The sequence below is a fragment of the Lynx rufus genome, unplaced genomic scaffold, assembly GCF_022079265.1.
Source record: "Lynx rufus isolate CCGP_SWC_20201006 ecotype Redwood Valley unplaced genomic scaffold, mLynRuf1.p SCAF_4, whole genome shotgun sequence".
NCBI classification, from domain to species: domain Eukaryota; kingdom Metazoa; phylum Chordata; class Mammalia; order Carnivora; family Felidae; genus Lynx; species Lynx rufus.
This window is the reverse complement of record NW_025814856.1, coordinates 30,946,616-30,965,422: the sequence shown is the minus strand read 5'-3', so window position 1 is coordinate 30,965,422 and position 18,807 is coordinate 30,946,616. Positions and strand designations below refer to the sequence as shown.

Here is an 18,807-nt window from a genome sequence, read left to right as displayed (position 1 = left end):
TCTTTTTTTTTTTTTTAACCAGTCCTGAGGCTCTCTGGGAAGCTGAGATGACTTATTCCCAGAAGGCCATTAGTTCAACAATGCTTTATGAGGTATTTAAGAACCTTCCACAACAGGACAAAATTATAATGCTGATCTACAGACAAAATTCCAATTGTCCAACCAGACCGCACAAAGGCCACAAGCAAGTTAGGATGGCTAAAATGATAGTGATTTTTTTTTTTTTTAGGTTTATGTATTTATTTTGACAGAGGAAGTGCAAGTGGGGGAAGAGCAGAGAGAGAAGACGAGAGACAGAATCCCAAGAAAGCTCTGGATTGTAAGCGAGGAGCCCAATGCAGGGCTCAAACCCATGAACCATAAGATCATGACCTGAGCTGAAATCAAGAGTCAGACAGTCAACTAACTGAGCCACCCAGGCACCCCTAAATTGACAGTGATTTTAAGCGCCTGTTGCTTTTGTGGTTTTTTTTTTTTTTTTTTTTTTTTTTTACTCTGATGAAAGCTGTGTGCATGGAAAGGAATACTAAAATAACTTAAGTTTAGTAACTTTCCAAATTTGGCATCTGAGGTTTTGTTTTTTTTTTCTTCTTTTCTAATTTAGTTTCTCTCCCCTCTGTGATCCCCAAACACTATCTGAATATCCTTCCAAAGCACCAGCACTTGTCAGGCAGGACCGTAAAAATCTGTTTCCAGTTCTGCTGCCTTCCTTGGATGGTGAAACTTCCTGTCTGGGTCATCTCTGCCTCTGTGAGACCTGGCATGGAGCAGACCTTCGCTTAACATGTGCACCATCGGTGCAGCTTGTCTTGTGAGGAGGAGTGATTTCAAACATCCGTGGACCAGTAGTTCTCAACCCTGGCTACACAGTGGCATAACCTATGAGCTTAAAAAATACTGATGCCTGAGTCCCACCCACAGAGATTCTGATTTACCTGGTTTGGGGTGTGGTCTGGGTATGCAGGCTCTTATAAGTGCCCCTGTGTGATTCCACTGTGCAGTCAAGGTTGAGAGCAGCCTTATACTAGGCTAATGCTTCAGAACCATTAGCCATGGCTGAGTAAGTTAACACTTGTAGGGCAATGAGAACACTGCCTGGCACATGGTGCTTTCTATCAGGGTCTATTAAATACAGCTCACTGCTGCTACCTGTCCTCAACTACCGCTTTCCGGACTTCCATCAACTGCAAATTATTTCCATCATTCTTACCAAAGCCACATAAAATAGTATTTTTTACTTAACATTTTTATTTAAATTATCATCTCTACTGTTCTCTCCTCCTCCTCAGCCATTAACCAGTCTCTCTCTGGGGGCATCACTGGTATTTTGGACAGGACAATTCTTGTATAGGATTTCAGGATGATCAGAGGTCCTGTCCCCTGCCCCTTAACCAGCAGTGGTGCCCCTCTGCCAGGGGCAGCCTGAACCTACCCTCCAATCCATTCTCATATCACCCAATGTGATGCAGGGTACTACCCTCAACTGGGAACTATTTCTCCAAACAAGAGTATCTATGAAACAGTAGGTCTGATGAGCTTGTTATATACTTTTTCTATATACATTCAAATAAATATTAAAATATTCCTCCATGGTCACCCACAGAAATCATCCTGTTTCTCATGGAGGACAAGTGTGTGCTGCAGGAAGAATAATACCATGTTTGTGGTATGAACAGGGAGAAAACTCCCAACTAAAACTTACTTTTATGAAGTACACCCCTTTTACTATTCTCTGGGGATCAGAATTCTCAAGCAAGTGTCTTAGAGTAAATGTGATTTTAAAGTATTTGAAAAGTATTTTCTCTTGATATCAAGTGATATAAATAAGATTCTCAATCTAATGAAATAACAGTTTTGCTCGTAAAGCTTATTTTCAGAAAGTAAATCTATTCTGAAGCCACTGATATACTAAGGCACAATTTGAACATAATGAAATACTGCATCTGCTTTCACAAGATTTCATCTGCAAAAAGTACTGCGCCAATGCAGAAAATGACACCTGGCTGCACCCAGTCACATGGGCATACACAAAACACACCCCTCCCCCAAGCACCCACCATGCATCCCAGTTCACCGTGGATGTGAGGAGCCACGCCCACCCACAACTGGTGCTACAACTTTCCCTTGATCTCAGATAACCTCCGTCCACTACTTCAGAGTAACTCACAGGCTGCAGCTCTTCCAACACCTGCTTCCAGAAGCAAATGTCGGCTCGTTTTCTAGTATTCACCTATTTTTAACCATTTAATCTGCGGAAAACTGTGCTACTGTTTCTGTTAGGTTCCTATCTTTTTTGTGTGAGTCACTAATGAAGTTTTGAGTGCTGTGCCCGTAACCCCATTCCCCTAATGAGTCTCATGTGGATTCTATTACACAATGTTGCACAGTGCAGTAATTTCTTAGGAATGTGTGCTGTAGGACAGCAGAACTTTCTTCAAGTCTGTCCTTTTAATTCTCTATTCCCATTATAGTCCATTCCCGCCATTTTCTTCAGCTGATGCTTCTTTTCTAGTCTATTAACACTTGTTTCGGGGATTTTGCACTAGAAAAATCAAGGATCAAAGCTTTCTAGCATTAAAAATCAGCTGGTGTATCGATAACATTTATATTTTCTACTTCAGTAATAAAAGACATTTAAAAACTAAGAATGGCAATCTATTACATGAATTTCTTTCATTCATTAAAACTTGAAACAGACTTGCGTGTGTGTGTGTGTGTGTGTGTTGCACACGCACGTGTGTGCTCGTGTGTGTTAACGGATTCTGGCTGAAAAGTGCCAGCTCAAATCCTTGTCATGCTGCTGAATAAAGTTGTTCCTTCACATCATGGTATGGTAACTTATTCTCTGGAAAGGGCGGCATCTGGCTTACTCTCTGAGAGAAAGCAAAGAGGAAAAAACATTTAATTACAGCTCAGTTGGAATCTCCCCATCCTTTCACTGTGGGCCTTTATTTTTCATAAGATTTTAAACTGGGCTTCCAGCTTAAAAAAAAAAAAAAAGTGTTTGTTCCTAGATCAAAAGAGAAATGGGCAAGTTATGGGTAGGGTTAGGGACCTTTTATTAAGTGGGCAAACTGGTGGCCAGGCGCTGAGCATAACTGCAGTGTGGCTTGGTGAGGAGTCCAAGTTGAGTTTTCAAAGCACTCCTCTCTACAGGGTCTGGCACCAGCTCAGAGAAGGCACACTCTGTTGTCCCTGGATGAGAGGGGTACTTTGAATGGCTCCAGCAAAGGGAGAGATAGTTAGGCAGCCCAAAAGACAGACAGTACAGACAGGGAAAGAGCACAGAGAGGCAGACATGGGTGAGTGTGTGTGTTGTTGGGGGGGAGGGGGGAGGGGGGAGGGGCGCTGGGGGTTTGGAGTAAACAGGGCAGACAGACGTGAAGAAAGAGGTAGAGGTGAAAGGTGGAAGAGAGGGAGAGAAAAAGAGACTGTGTGAAGTGTGTAAGAGATGGATGCGTCGGACTTTCTTCCCCCTTGTGGCTTGAACATGTGATAGCACTGAAGGGAGCAGCAGGGAATCGGGGAGGGTAAGGTAGAGGATAGCTGTCTTTATGTCTTCCAAAATGGAAAGCAACCAAGAATACTGAGCTTGCAATCTGGGATTCACGCTGAGGTTTAAAAATATACATATGTACGTGTTGATACCCAGGTACAAACCAAAAAGGAGTTCAAAGCAAATAATTAGATCTCCTTAAGTCATAAATAAATATTGCTTTGAAAATAACGAAAAATAATTCAGATGCACAAGTGTAAAAGTTAGGGCACAAACCTAAAAAGCTGTCAAAGCAAATTTTAACTTCAAACAATTCATTCTTGAAAAAAATCTACAAGGAAATACATCAAATTTTAAGCGGTTATCCCTGGGATTAGGGTGTATGTGTGTGTGTGTGTATACATTTTTTTTTTGAGAGAGAGAGAAAGCGCAAGCAGGGGAGGGACAGAGAGAGAGTCCCAAGCAGGCCCCACGAGGGGCTTAATCTCATGACCCTGAGAGATGACCTGAGCCAAAATCAAGAGCTGGACACTTAACCGACTGAGCCACCAAGGTGCCCTGGGTCTATTTTTAAAAACTTCTGTATGTTGGGCGCCTGGGTGGCTCAGTCAGTTGAGTGTTCAACTTCAGCTCAGGTCATGATCTCAGGGTTTGTGAGTTCGAGCCCCGCATCAGGCTCTGGGCTGATAGCTCGGAGCCTGGAGCCTGCTTTGGATTCTGTGTCTCCCTCTGTCTCTCTCTGCCCCTTCCCTGCTTGTGCTCTGTCTCTCTTTCTCTCAAAAGTATATAAACATAAAAAAAAATTTTTTAAAAACTTCTGTATGTTAATTTTTCTATAATGAATATGATTTACTTGATTATACTTTAAAAGGGGGAAATTTTCATTTGGTGTTCTAGCCTCAATTTCACACATGCCAAAATAAAGGTGTATTATCATTTGTCAGCACAGAATCAATCTGTCCCATTCTCACTGGTTATCAGGTAAGAGCAGGCAAGAGCATCGCATAGCAATTAAGACCACTTCACAAACTTGTTTTTGCTCAGGGCTCTTTTCACTAATGTTTTATATTTCAAACAACTGACTGGTTAGAAGTCTCACCTTCAACAACATTAACAACAGCTGTCACTGTCTATTGGGCATAAACCATGTGTCAGGCACCACAATGCGTAACTTACAGACGTTATCTCATTCAGTTTTGACCATCCTTCTACAAAGCAGATACTGTTATGATCCCCTCTTCCATATGAGCAAGCTAAGGCTTTAAAGGACTCATGTTGGTTGCCCAACACCACCCAGTTAGTTAAAAGGCATAGCTGGGATGCAATCCCAGGCAGGCTGACTCTCGTACCCAGGCTGGGCCACACTATATTCCACCTGTCCTTGTGTAGTGTTATTAGCAAGCCATAATACATGGTCCAAAGGCAGGCAGAAGGGAAAGGGAAAGGGGCAGAAGGGAAAGGGAAAGGGAAAGGGAAAGGGAAAGGGAAAGGGAAAGGGAAAGGGAAAGGGAAAGGGAAAGGGAAAGGGAAAGGGAAAGGGAAAGGGAAAGGGAACGGGAACGGGAACGGGAACGGGAACGGGAACGGGAACGGGAACGGGAACGGGAACGGGAAAGGGAAAGGGAAAGGGAAAGGGAAAGGGAAAGGTGAGGGTTGGGGCATATATCAGTAAGAAGCCCATCCATCTTCCCAAGGGCTCAGCAAAATAGGCTAACTGCCAGCACAAAAGACTGCAAAGGTTCAACACACAAGGTTGAGACAGAATATTAGTAAATTCAGGATGGGGATCCAGAATCTGTTTAAGGGAAACCCAGGTTGTTGTTGAGATTTTATCTTTCCCTTTTGCAAGCTATCTATCCTAAAGATAAGCTATGCATGTCAGCCAGGATAGCTTTTTTCTTTTTTTCCTTTTTTTGCTCAGGAGGGTTTTAAACCATCAAAGATGGTTTGCAGAGTGAATTCTGGTAGAAAAGTACCCGTCAGGGCTGTCTTTCTTGCTAAAAAGAATCATTTTACAAAGTTCCCAGATGGGTCTGTTTTACTAAGAACAGCGAATACCTATTCTATAGGATTAGGCTGGCCCCCTCTGGACCAACACAATGCATGTTTCTGGTCATTCTCTGGTCTCTGGCCAGTCATGGCTGCCTTTCCAGTAAGGGATCAGAGCTGTCAGGCATAGTGTTGATGTGAGCTAAGTAATTAACTAGGCTGAACAGAATCCAAATTAAATAAAAAAAATACTTTTGCGGGGGGGGGGGGGGGGCGCAACTCGGTTAAGGGTCTGACTCTTGACTTTGGCTCAAATCATGGTCTCACAATTTGTGAGACCAAGCTCCGAGCCTGCTTGGAATTCTCTCTCTCTGCCCCTTCCCCACTTGCTCTTGCCCTCTCTCACAAAATAAATAAATATACATTAAAATATACATAAATTAAAAGTACTTTTTAAATAGATTACCTAAAAGAGCAAGAACTTTGGAATCAGAGACAGACGGGTTCAAAGCCGTGCTCTGCAACCTACTAGCTGGTAACACTGGGCAATAACTTGATTCCACCCACCTTGGCAGCCTCTTCATCTGTTGTCAAACCTACCCTGCAGGGCAGGGCTATTGGGGATTAGCTAAAGGAGAGTTGTAGAGCCCGCAGCTCAGGGCCGACTACAGACCAGGCACTGGGAACTCAGCAGGCACTAAGACACATGCCCCCTGTTAATTCAGCTAATGCCAATTACAGGCTCCTGTGAGAAAGGCATGCTGATTATCAAAGCAGGCAGAAATCACTTACAAACAAACCTAACCCACTTTATCTTCTCCCGTGGAGTACAGGTAGAAGCTACATATTTAGTTTCTGTGTCAATCCAAGCTCTTCTCATAAAAGCTCAGAGGAATAACTTTTAGAATTCATTTACAAATGATTACATTCACGCCAACCAAAAAAGGAATGCTCATTTGAGCTAAAGTTATTTTGAAAATAAAAATTTGGTTCATTTTCCTGATGGAAACGAGTCATATCCAGGAGGAACTGCAGGTGATGGAATGGAATGAAGGGAAGGTCTCAAATCCAGCTTATGGATCCAAAGGTGGAAATTTTAGGCAGATTATTGAAGAAATGATTCCTAAAACTCACAAACTTTTCTCTAAATGAAACTCACCCTTTTGGACCGATTTGGTCAGGTAAGGTTAAAAAGAGTGTGTATTCTGTATGCAATGGCCTTATGAAAAATATCAATCCACACTTTAAGGAATGTATGATTTCATGGGGTCTTTGACAGTCCCATCCCACTAATACTCTAGAATTGCCCCCTTTTAAAATAAGGGGTTTGTCTTTTTGTTTTAAATAATCAAGCTCACACATGGCTATAAAACGTTAAATGCACACGTATGGATCATTTGGCCAGGCATAGCAAGTAATCCCTGCATGTAACAAAAGGTTCAGTTTAGAAAGTTAGGGTCATTCATTTAAGCAGGCCCTTCACAGAATTTATTAAATTGCTTATTTCGATATCCAGATTGAAAAATAACTGCAATGTTATACTGCCAGCTCCCAATTAACCCAAACTGTCACAAGTGCACTTTCAGGCTGCCAACACAACTCCTGAAGGGTCAGCTGGCATTAGCAGTCTTTCTTAAAGATGACCCCTATAAAAACATCTAAGGTCAGGAAACTATAAAGGAAGACTACATATACATTTTTCAACTCTCAGAGCGTCTTCCTTCCACATCTACTTTGCACATCAGTGTTTTGCCTAAGACTTTTGACCTTCAAAGCTGAATCCCATTCCAGATCTTTCGTCGTCTCTGCACCTTACCTAGACTATTATTTACTTAATATATTCTTCAAAACTCAGTGACTGACTAGGCATAACTAATTTAGCATTACCCTCAGCAATTTCTGTGAAGCCGTGACTTTGGTTTGACAAAGTACTTCTGTTTTTTTCCTAATAATTATAAAAAAAAAAACAAAACTGGCATACCATGTAAATTCACACCATGGACATGAAGCATTAATGATGTGCTCACTACTTCCACTGTCAGCTTTTCCCTGTAAACTTCCTTCTTCTTATGTAAAGGCACCCGTGTGTGTCTGACCAGCAAACGTGTTCCTACCCTACTCCCTGTCCTCACAGTTTCTCTTTAATCCAGATCTGCTTTTTCTTTGATCCAACTTCTTTAGGGTCCCTGGACACTTGATTAGACTACTCCAGAGAGAGCCTGGTGTAGTCTAATGCTAAAAAACACCCAACGGACGAAGATGTCTCTGTAACATTCAAATCTCACGTTGGGGAATCCCAAACTGACCTCTGACAGGCAGTGCCTCAAAGGACAATTAGCCAAAATTGGAGCTGGGAGGCAGCCTCAAAAAGCATGCTTAGGTGGGTTACAAACAGCAATGAAAAACAGTGAGGAAGAAAAACTCTTTACCACAAAGCACTCAGCATCATTTCCACTAGAGAGATTTAATTGAAAAGGATGATTTCAACACTGGCTGCCCTAACAAATTAGTCTCCAACTGCGACTTCTGCCAAATGCATTTCTCCTCCCCCTAATGCAGAGGTGCTTTTAAATTAAAACATAAGGGGAAAGTGCAGAAAAGAAAGTCATTTACAGCACTTGGGCTACTTGAAACAACTTTTCACCAAAGGTCTATAATCAAATTATCAAGCTCTTCAAGCCAGTGCTTTATGATGAAAATAAAAGCCCCACGAAAAGTATTCCGGGTCTCCTGGCACTTCCACGTCTCTGGGCAGGGTGCGCCCTGCAGCATCCCCATTCACACTAGCGGCATGAAAGAGAACAGATCACAAAGGGCAGATTACAAGGGAGAACGACTCCGACTCCAGTGGGGGAAGGGACAGGCGTGAATGGATTGTAAATAATGTTGCTAAGAAGGGAGCAGAAATATGGCAACTTCAAATAATCCTCTTGCCAGGAATTCTTCCCGTGGGGACTGTTCTTTCCGTACTTTGCTTTCAAGTGAGAAATATGAAAAACTTACTGAATATCTGGGGGTCCTCATCCCCTGCCATCTTAACTTGTGGCTTTTGCAAACACTGCTAAAAAGGCTTTTTAAAAATCCAAGTTTTTTTATTAAAGTAGAGGAAATGATAGAGAAAAAAGAAGAGGTGCTGAAGGTACACCAGAGATCACCTTGGTCGTGAGTGTGAAGCATCATTTCTTCATAATCACCGTCATAAGAAAGCTTGTTTTCAGGAAGAGTGAATGGTCGGAATGATCAGTTCATTTCCTTAATGGGGCCCTTCCTATGCTCTCGCAACCCTGTTCAAGGTACAGACTCTGAACTGCGGGTTATCATCATGATCTCAAACAGGCACACAAAGATGTTTTCAGTGAAAGCACCTTGGGGGAAAAGGCAGCTTCTACCTTGAGCGAAACACAGCCACCAAACTCTAATTTTCTGCCACCATTTCTGACTATGGGCTATCATGCAACGAATGGCATGCTGGCTGACACTTCTACTTTGCTAACAGCCCTAAGGTCCTCTCTCTGCTGTGCTCAGGAAGCACAGTGTTACCCAAAGGATGCTGGCAGAGTACAGCAAGCAACCACCCTGCCTGAAACAAACATGATCTCACCGAGTGATGTGCACAACACTGTCGCCGAATTCATTCCCGTCTCCCTCCCACTCCATCAATGACTTGAAATGTTTGTGTTTCTCCGGTATCGGCATGTGAAAAGAAAAAAGAGCCAAAACCAAAAATCGACCAGTCTCTAGTTACTTCTGATTTAATCCTCCACTGGTTAGGGAATGAAGCATCCTACAGTTCAGTGATCTAACATTAGGAGTTTAATCTCCCAAAATTTGTTATAGAGCATGTGTGGTTCAGGCATCAATGTACTCAGTCCTTCCACAAACTTCTCTCTAGTCACATTTTGGGCCTTGGTCACAGTTTTACCCAAATGAAAGATACAAAGCTATATCAAAATGCAAAAAGGAATTTAAAAAAAAAAAAAAGGATGTCTTTACCACTGCAATCCAAATTTTACACACACACTCACACACACACGTAGGAAAGACAGAATTAAAGGAAACTGGTAAAACTCAAATTCGAGTTCTCTTTTTCATTGTTTTTGTTTGGTGTGTTTTTAAAAATGAAAACTGCTGTGCAGGAACCCCCACAGGGAACATGGTCTTCCCAGGCCAAAAAAGAGTAGCAAGTCCAAGGTGCAAAGGAATGACGGCATCATCTGCTGCAAAGTGCTGCATCCAGTGGAAGTCACATTCTTATCGCTAGTCCCTGCTAATTCGGTATCCTTTTAATTTCACTTTATTTTGGATGGGGGAAGGAAGGAGACAGTGAACACGGGAACACCAAAAACCTCAAACTCAGAACGCAGTCCAAAATGCCTCCTTCATTAAGCACCCTGTTTAATAAGGAACCGATGATTCATTACCTAACAATGCCAATGTTTTCAATGAGTTTGTAGCATAGGTTTGTTCCCCCCCACCCCCCACCCCTGCCCGCAATGCTCCCCAAAAAGAGAAACACAGTATCTGCCCCACCTATAGGCTGGGGCTGTCAACTAATGAACATCAAAAGCAATATTCAAAAAAAAAAACAAAAAACAAAAAAACCCCAATATTCAAAAACGAAACTACAAAGAGCAAAACTAAAACTGCCTGACAAAAGAGAGTTTAAAAAAGATAAATTCTAAGGAATTAACAGCAATTTGGTTAAAGGTTTAAGATCTGTTTACAGTCCTTCAAACTGGTAAATTTTAACCTCAATTAAAACTATCTGGTCAAGCTCATTACTGCAGAAGCCATGAAATGTGAATCCAGTGAAAAGTAAAGAACTCAACTGTCACCTCACTCCCTGCTTACCGACAGAAGCACGAGACAGGGTAACTTGGAGAAGAGCCTCCCAACAGAGCCCAAAACAATCAGCTTGGCTGTACCGGCTACCCTGATAACACAACTGAAAAAAGTCGTCCTTTCTGGCAGTCAGTCTGTAATTAAATTTTTATACACTCAATTTAAGTAACTGAATGACTTTTCAGGGCTACTGTTTGTATCTTGAAGTTGTTCTTCCTCTTGACACAGTGTTCTGCTGGAACCTTTGCTATGGATTTGAAGTATCTGACCAAACAGCTTTCAAACACATTCGACAGGAAACACTATGAACTGCTTGTCATAAAACCTCACTTACCACAAGTGAGATAAAAAACAAACAGTTAAAGCGTGTTACAACGTTCCTCCATTTTTAGAGAGCGGCGTAACTAATGCTTTCCCTGTTTTGAGATACGGGAACCGTGTGGTGCAAACCTCAGCATTTTGTTGGAGTTAATAACAAACTAGACTCCTGTCTGCGTTTGAACTTTGTCCAGATCACTCAAATGACATTTCAGAATGGCTCCTGTGGATGGCTTGCAGCAGCTAATCCCCCTTGTTGTGATTACCCGCTCGGACCCACCAGCTCTGCAGAGCTCACTCCCTCTGCCACTCCAGCAACAGACAGCCCAGGGCCTGCTGGCAGGGGAGGCCAAACGCCAGGAGGAAAGAGGCCTGCGCGAACTCCTCCCGCTCTGCTTGCTTCCATGTAATGTTAGCAAAGACCTAACCCACCTCCCGCAAGCTCATCCCCAACTGGGCCCCGGGCCAAGCCCAGCCTCTGAAAACTGCCTCGGAAAACTTACCCAGTGGAGCTTTCAGCCCTCGTGCGGAGGAAGGGCTGTTCTGGAGAGGCTTCTTGTCACCTTCCATTCACATAATCTGGTTGTGCTTCATTGCACACTTGCTACTGCAAGCTTGCATCATGACTTGGGTCTGCCCACCAACTCCAAATATGCTCCATGTTTGGTCTTATGTAACATTTGCTACTACTGTAAAAAGCACTTGAATTACAAAGGTCCTGGCAGATCAACAGAAAACAAGGGGTGGAGTCTAATTTCAACTAATATGGTCATACAAGGCGTCCTGGCTGGTGTAAATTAATCCTTCTATTTGAAAGGCAACTTGCCCAAACGGGGGAAGATGGAATTTATAAATTTAACCTCCTAAAATGTGAATTTACTCACACCCTGATTTTTCTGAATACCTTTAAAATGGACACTGCTGCTTCCAGGTATATTGGAAAATTTATATGATTCATTATACAGCCTACATTTTAAGCCTCGATAAACTGGAAAGTTTTAAAGTCAATGCATTTCTACAAAGAGTTGCAGTCTTTTTCGACATTTCATTTCCCCATGATCTATACTTAAAAATAACTAAAATTTGTCACTCTGAAGTCTACTTTCCTTTCTTAAATCTAGTAACAAAAATTTTAACCAATTTTCTATGCATATTTGTAAAATACATCTTATTTCAGAACAATATACACCTGACTCTCTGAAGCCTGGTGCTCAATCACTAGATGACTGACTAAAGCTAGGACCTTTTATACTTTTAATCCAAAAACTTGTCTCCCTAATGACTCTTTATAAACAGTGTCTTCCTGGTCTGTTTCTCTATGTCAGCCCTATTATACTCCCCATAAAACTATTCTCCTACTCTCAATCCCCAAATCTTACTGTCAAATAGACATGGAAAAAATGGCCAACTGATCTGAGTTTTATGATGATAAAGGCTGCACACATAAATAGACTCAGATGTCTGATAGTTCAGAATGAACACTTTTAAATGTCAAAAGGAGGGGGGAAATTCCTCTACAGAATCCCATCACCCCATAGAGAATATTTGGCAAGAAGTCATGAGTTACACGTGTGGAAAAGATTTGGCCTGGAAGGGGTGGGAAAGAGTTGTGAGGCGTAGGAAATGGTTTCTATTAGAGCAGACACAAATTCTAAATTTATTCTAAAACAAAAGAGTAATAGCCACACTGCTTTATTTTCATGGCAAGCAATCAGATCCTGACCATGGCAACAATATTAAGATCCAGAGGGTTTTCTCAAACCTACTCCCCCCCCCCACCCACCCCCACCCCCCCCACCCCCACCCCCCCCCCCCCCCGCCAGGCTTCTTATAATCACATTCACACAATGCAAAGCTATAGTGGTCTTTAAAAGACTCCAGGAGGACACCAGGTAAGGGGCATCAGCAGATCAAGCACAGGATGAAAACATCTTTCAAAATTACTTAGCAAAAATAAGTTTAGATTAATTCACTGAAGGTCTTCTTAAGCTAGAAGAAAAAACTCCATTGCTATCCTACTTGATTGCAACAGGTCTGCACCCACCCACCCTTCCCAAGGGGCAGCTGAGGAATCTCCTTGATGTCATTGGTCACAGGACAAAACAGATAAGGGGCCTTTTCTCAGACGAAGACTCCGTTCCACATCACTGCACCTATCAGGCCAGACCCCAGAGTCCTCGCTCTTCTCCCAGCACAAATACGTGCCTTTCTAATGTTCGCTTTTGTGGGGAAAAAATATCATTACACAACCCAGCCAATCCACGAGTTCTGATAATCAAATCTTTCTATAATCCTGGTGAAAACTAGGGTGAATTGCAACAAACCTTGTTCTTTTTTTTTTTTTTTTTAAGTTTATTTTATTTATTTTGTGAGAGAGCAAGCACAGGGAGGGGCAGAGAGGCGGGGAGAGAGAGAATCCCAAGCAGGGTCCGCACTGTCAGCGTGGAGCCAGATACGGGGCTCAAACTCACAAATCGTGAGATCATGACCTGAGCCACCCCGGTGTCCCTCAGCAAACATCCTTAATGGCTACAAATACATATATTTTAATTTTACATATGGTTCACCCTTAAACAATGTTGGGGTTAGGGGCACTGACTGCTGCCCCCCCTACCAGGTGAAAAAATCTGTTAAATTTTTGACTCCCCAAAATCTTAACTACTAAAATTCTACAGTTGGTGAGAAGCCTTACCACTGACATAAAGCTACTTAATATTTTCAATGTTATATGTATTAAATACTATATTCTTAAAATGAGCTAGAGAAAACATTATTTAGAAAGCCATAAGGAAAAGAAAAGTACATTTACGGTACTGTACTACATTTATTGAAAAAAATCTGCGGATAAATGGGTAAAATCTGCACAGCTCAAACCCATGTTGTTCAACAGTCAATTGCATAAACAAGAGAGAAACAATTTAAACTTAAATTTTTAAGACCTATATCCAAAAAGGGATGACTGATAGTGTAAGCCAGGAAAATATAACTTTGTACAATAAGAATATATACAAATACACAAAAGCTGGTCTTTTTCTTTTTTTTTTTTTATTTTTTTAAAAAAATTTTTTTTTTTCAACGTTTATTTATTTTTGGGACAGAGAGAGACAGAGCATGAACGGGGGAGGGGCAGAGAGAGAGGGAGACACAGAATCGGAAACAGGCTCCAGGCTCCGAGCCATCAGCCCAGAGCCTGACGCGGGGCTCGAACTCACGGACCGCGAGATCGTGACCTGGCTGAAGTCGGACGCTTAACCGACTGCGCCACCCAGGCGCCCCAAAAGCTGGTCTTTTTCAAACACACACATTCTTCTCTCTGAATGCCCTGAGTAAAATGGTTAAGCAAATGCTTAATTATATACTACTTTGTTTTGCTTGGACAGCATTAGTACTATTTTCATTTTTTCTTTTTCTTTTTTAAGTAGGCTTCACACCCAGCGTGGAGGCCAAAGTGGGATTTGAACTCACGACCCTGAGATCAAGAGTTAGATGCTTAATCGACTGAGTCACCCAGGAGCTCTGCATGATTACTATTTTCTACAAACCATCTCCCAATATCCTATCCAAATGAAGCTTATTTGGTATTAAGTTTCCCAATGATGGCTCATGTTTAAATGTCTAGGTATGGGGACATGGTCACATTTCTTTTCTCTTATGAAAAAAAAAAAAAAACTGAAAGACTAAAGACTAAAAAAAGCCTGAGACTAAAATACCATTTTAGTAGAATAATATCCATGCCTTACATACTAAAAATTATAGGTATCGGAGGTGTTGCGGATGGCGTGCAGGCATCACATTTATTCTGGTGCACAAAGGAGTCCTGAACTGACAAAACTCTTCCGTGAATTAGTCTGCGCACAGCAAACACACACACCAGCAGCAGCCAGGGAGGGCAGCGCCTTGAAGGCTTGGGTTCAGGGGGCAGCTAGCCCGCAGTCTCATCACTTCCAGTTGTGCGGCCTTGGCCAAGTCACTTGTGTCCCTCAGGGTCGGTGTCCTCTCTGGGGACGTGCTAAGACTGCCTCCTCCTATTGGGCCGTGGTGAGGGGTCAGGAGGTGACGTACATGATACAGGGACTGGCACATCTTCAGTGCTCAATAAATGTTAGCTTTTATGATTGGAATCAAGGAGAAACTGGATGGTGGACATCATGTGAAGGAACGGGACAAAGAGATTGCTGCTACAGAAATTAGTGATGTCCCCAGCAAATCTTGGGATTTCCTAAATCAAATCCCTGAGAGGCCGGCAGGTGTCATCTGGTGTTCAGCACAGCAACCAACAAGTTGTTGGCAGTTGGTAAAGGCTGTGCTCCTGTCACTGGTGGTAGCCAGTTCTCCAGTTTACAGGAGCCACAAGTCTCCACTGACTTCACTTCAGTGTCTCAGCAGGCCGGGCAAGTTATAATTGGCCTTAATTGGCACTTACAGGAGCTTTAACATTCCTTACCTGCTGCCAAGGAACACTTGAAAGGGGGAGAAAGTATTTTCAAACTTGGAAATACCAAGCGATTCATTCAGCTGTGGGCTTGGAAGCCTGCTATCCAGAATCAGATTAGCTTCACCAAGAAATGTTGCTATGTTATTATCCAGTGCTCATTAGGTACTCACGCCGGATTAGGAGAGGTGGGAGATGAAGTTTAAATGGGGATAATTCACCTTGGGGGCTAATACCATGCAGCAGCCTTCCTCTGGCTGCCATCATCTGATCTTTCGGTGGACGGCTCTTCAGGGCTCCGCCACACTTCATCCGTGTATCCCTTTTCAACTGTTCAAATTGTTCAAAGGCAGGGAAATAAAGTAAGTATAACCTCATGGCCTGATTTACATAGGCTTTGTGTTAACCACAGTCTGACCTCAGTCCAGTCATTATCTGATACACAAAGTGCACACTGTTAGAAGGTGACCAATCATGCCAAATGCAAGGAGGATAATGAGATCAGAAATAAAACAAACAGATTCTTAAAATCATCAGTCCTGCAATTAAATTCACCCCAAAATGTTATCTTCTAGGAGCCTATACATTTTGCAGAAAGGGATCTCAGCCTAGCTGACCTAGATTTCTCCCAAAGGTAAATTCCAAGCAGGATGAATAGAAATTTCCCACAGATGCCAGGAAAATTGCCTGTGATTGCTTAAATCAATGTATTTTTTTTTAAATCATAACTTGTTTTGAAAGATCTCTTGAAATCCTACTATCGTTACATATTACTCAAACTCAGAACATCCATGCTAACACTGATAGTAAAGTTTGCACTTGTTTCAGAAACTTAGTGCAGAGTTTGATCACAATCAATTACATTTGTGTGTGTGTCTGAAACACTTTAAGACACTTTAGAAAAAGAAACTGAATTTTAGAAACTGAATACTCCTGGTGGTGATATTCTCAAGCACACCTAATAGATATAAAGGATGATAGCCTTTGGGGAAAACAATCTAGTAGCAGCTATTAACAATGCACAGAAGTACCCTTTCTGACCCAGGAATCCCTTCCTAAGACTAATCCCACAGAAACAAAACCACAAATAGGTGAGGACATATGTAGGAGGATGGCTACTGCTCTTTTGTTCATGGAGGCAAAAAGGAGGAAATAAGTGTATGTCCACAGAGGACTTCAATGAGGAAGCTACTGTACAGCCACAACTTAGAATAGTGAGCAACCATTAAAAAGGGGCGAATAGTGTTATCCTGGCCTGTGAATAAATTCCCACGTGGTATTGCTGAGTAGAAAAGAAGCAGAAATGTGCATCATAGAATCCATTTTCTGTAAAACTATGACCACAAGTCCTTACTAAGAAAGGATTAGATGGGCCTGCATAAAGTTATTAGCATGAGAAAAATACAGAAGCATGTATATACTAAGTTATGTACTAATAATGTACCAAGTTACATAGATGGTTTAACAGTAGACAGAAGACTATTACAGCTGGAAAAGGTGGGTAGGCAGAAAGCCTTTAATGAAATAAGAAAAAAGTAGGCTGAACTGAAAATAGCATATTTGAGATTAATATATTTGTCTATGTAAAAATACATGATGTTTATATATTTAATATATTCATGCATTATTCAAAAACTCCATAAGGAACAAATTTTTGTTCTTAAAAAATGCACTGTGAGAGGAAGAAAAATTTAGACAATGTGAAATTCCGCGATTACATCAAACAAGCATATTCTGATTAGGGCTCCCGTTTCATTTGTTTGGCTAAACAGACTGAGATTCAAGTAGCACAACTAAGCACAGTAAGGATCACGTAGAAAAAAGGCCAGTTAGTCACTCTGGTGAAACAATATTTTAACTTTCTTTTTCTTTTTTTTAATTTATTTTGAGAGAGACAGAGACAGCACGAGTGGGGGAGGGGCAGCAAGAGAGGGAGAGAGAGAGTCCCAAGCAGGCTCTGCACTGCTACAGAGCCCGACGAGGGGCCGGAACCCACAAAGCCTTGAGATGATGACCTGAGCCAAAACCAAGAGCCGGATGCTTAACCGGCTGAGCCATCCTGGTGCCCCATCAATATTTTAACTTTCTAAAGCCCACTACAAATCTCCAGTATTACGAATTCTAACAATCTTTTAAAAACATCAAGCATAAGAAGCAATAAACAAATTTCATTCCAGAGTTTATTTTTGACTCTAGGAGATTCCAAATCAAGAGCTCTATCATGTGTGATTAGGGGCTTATTGACTGTATTTTAACTTTTAAAACTGAGATAGTTACCTTCCCTGATCTTTCTCTTTATTTTTTTTTAACATTTTTATTTATTTTTTGAGAGACAGAGACAGAGCACGAGCGGGGGAGGGGCAGAGGAAGAGGGAGAGGGAGACACAGAATCTGAAGCAGGCTCCAGGCTCCGAGCTGTCAGCACAGAGCCCGAGGCAGAGCTTGAACCCACAAACCATGAGATCAGGACCTGAGCCCAAGTCGGATGCTTAACCGACTGAGCCACCCAGGTGCCCCTTTCTCTTTATTTTTAAACTTCAAAACACACAAGAGGAAAAGGTATAAAATTTCTTTGAAGTTCAGAGAACTGCTGCCTTAATAGCAAAACGCAGAAGTAAACCCAAAGACTGGGATTTCTATATATACAATGTGAAATGAGGACGGAAAGAGCTAAATTTAGCCACTGCTCCCTTGCCTCAAACCAGTTTGTTTTATGGGCTTGGACTAGCCCGTGCCTGGGAGGAAGTGTCCCAGCCAGGGACACCCAGCCAGGTGTTACAGCATCACGAAGTGATAAAAACTCCCTCTTCTGGTCACATGTAAGACCACAGTTAAACAGGGTGGAAAAAGCAGGTGTGTGTGTATCTTAACTACTAACCATACAAATTAAGTCTCGTGAAATGACTCAGGATAAACATCTTTTAGCAAATATAACTAAAATGTGGCTTTATATCCTGAAATATCAGCTTTAAAATCTGAAGCACAGCCAACCTAATGATTTCTATGTATAGTAGACAAGTCAAGAACAGCACGGGTAAATAGCCAATTTTTATTTATTGATTGATTGATGCTGCTAGAAACTCACATTTTCACTGTCTTATTCTGGTGACACAAATCAGATCTGTTGAAGTAGTTCATTAAATCACCATAATACTAACCTGGAGGGCAGCTCTGACCAGCCTCTGTGTGGAGAATCAATACAGTGAAATAACTGTCAGACATTCCCAAAGAATGTTCTTGAAAGCACTGCCTGTCCTAATGCAACACTGAAAAGCCACATGTCTATCAATAGAGAACTGGTGGCATTAGTTTAAATACACTAGTGAATGGAATAATAGGCAGTCTTTAAAAAGAAAGAAATAATGTGATAAGAATTAACATGAAAAAATAAGATTATTAGGTTAAAAAAGTAAATCTTGTAACAAATCTAATGTGGTTGTGTCTGAGGGAAAACAAGAAACATGCAGCCACGTAAGTCTAGGAACTAGAAACCTTCCCAGGGTGTATGCCAGACTGCAGCCCTGAAAATATGGAGGAGCTTTATTCATTCTGATTTCATGTTTATCCTCCTCTTTCATACTTTTTTTTTACAAGGTATGTTACTACCCTAGTAATGAAAACAAACCAAAATGCATGTGTTTTTGTTTTTTAATCAGTATGTTTTTGTTACCCAAATGAGAACTTGAGAACTCCCCTCCCAGGAAAGTGTACATATCCCCTTCTGTTTCCT

The 18,807-nt window shown here is 41.7% G+C and overlaps 1 protein-coding gene across 4 annotated transcripts in view; it reads right to left on the bottom strand.

The window, feature by feature from the left end:
* ATXN7 (ataxin 7) overlaps positions 1-18,807 on the bottom strand; it is a 144,637-nt gene that overhangs the window by 23,886 nt on the left and 101,944 nt on the right. The window contains exon 1 of one of the 4 annotated variants that reach the window (XM_047094898.1): positions 11,149-12,376. The exons of the other annotated variants lie outside the window; for them this stretch is intronic. Coding sequence (XP_046950854.1) covers positions 11,149-11,215 — 67 coding nt within the window. The 5' untranslated portion in view covers positions 11,216-12,376. Of the gene's footprint in view, positions 1-11,148; positions 12,377-18,807 lie in introns of those variants that run through there. 4 annotated transcript variants of the gene reach the window in all.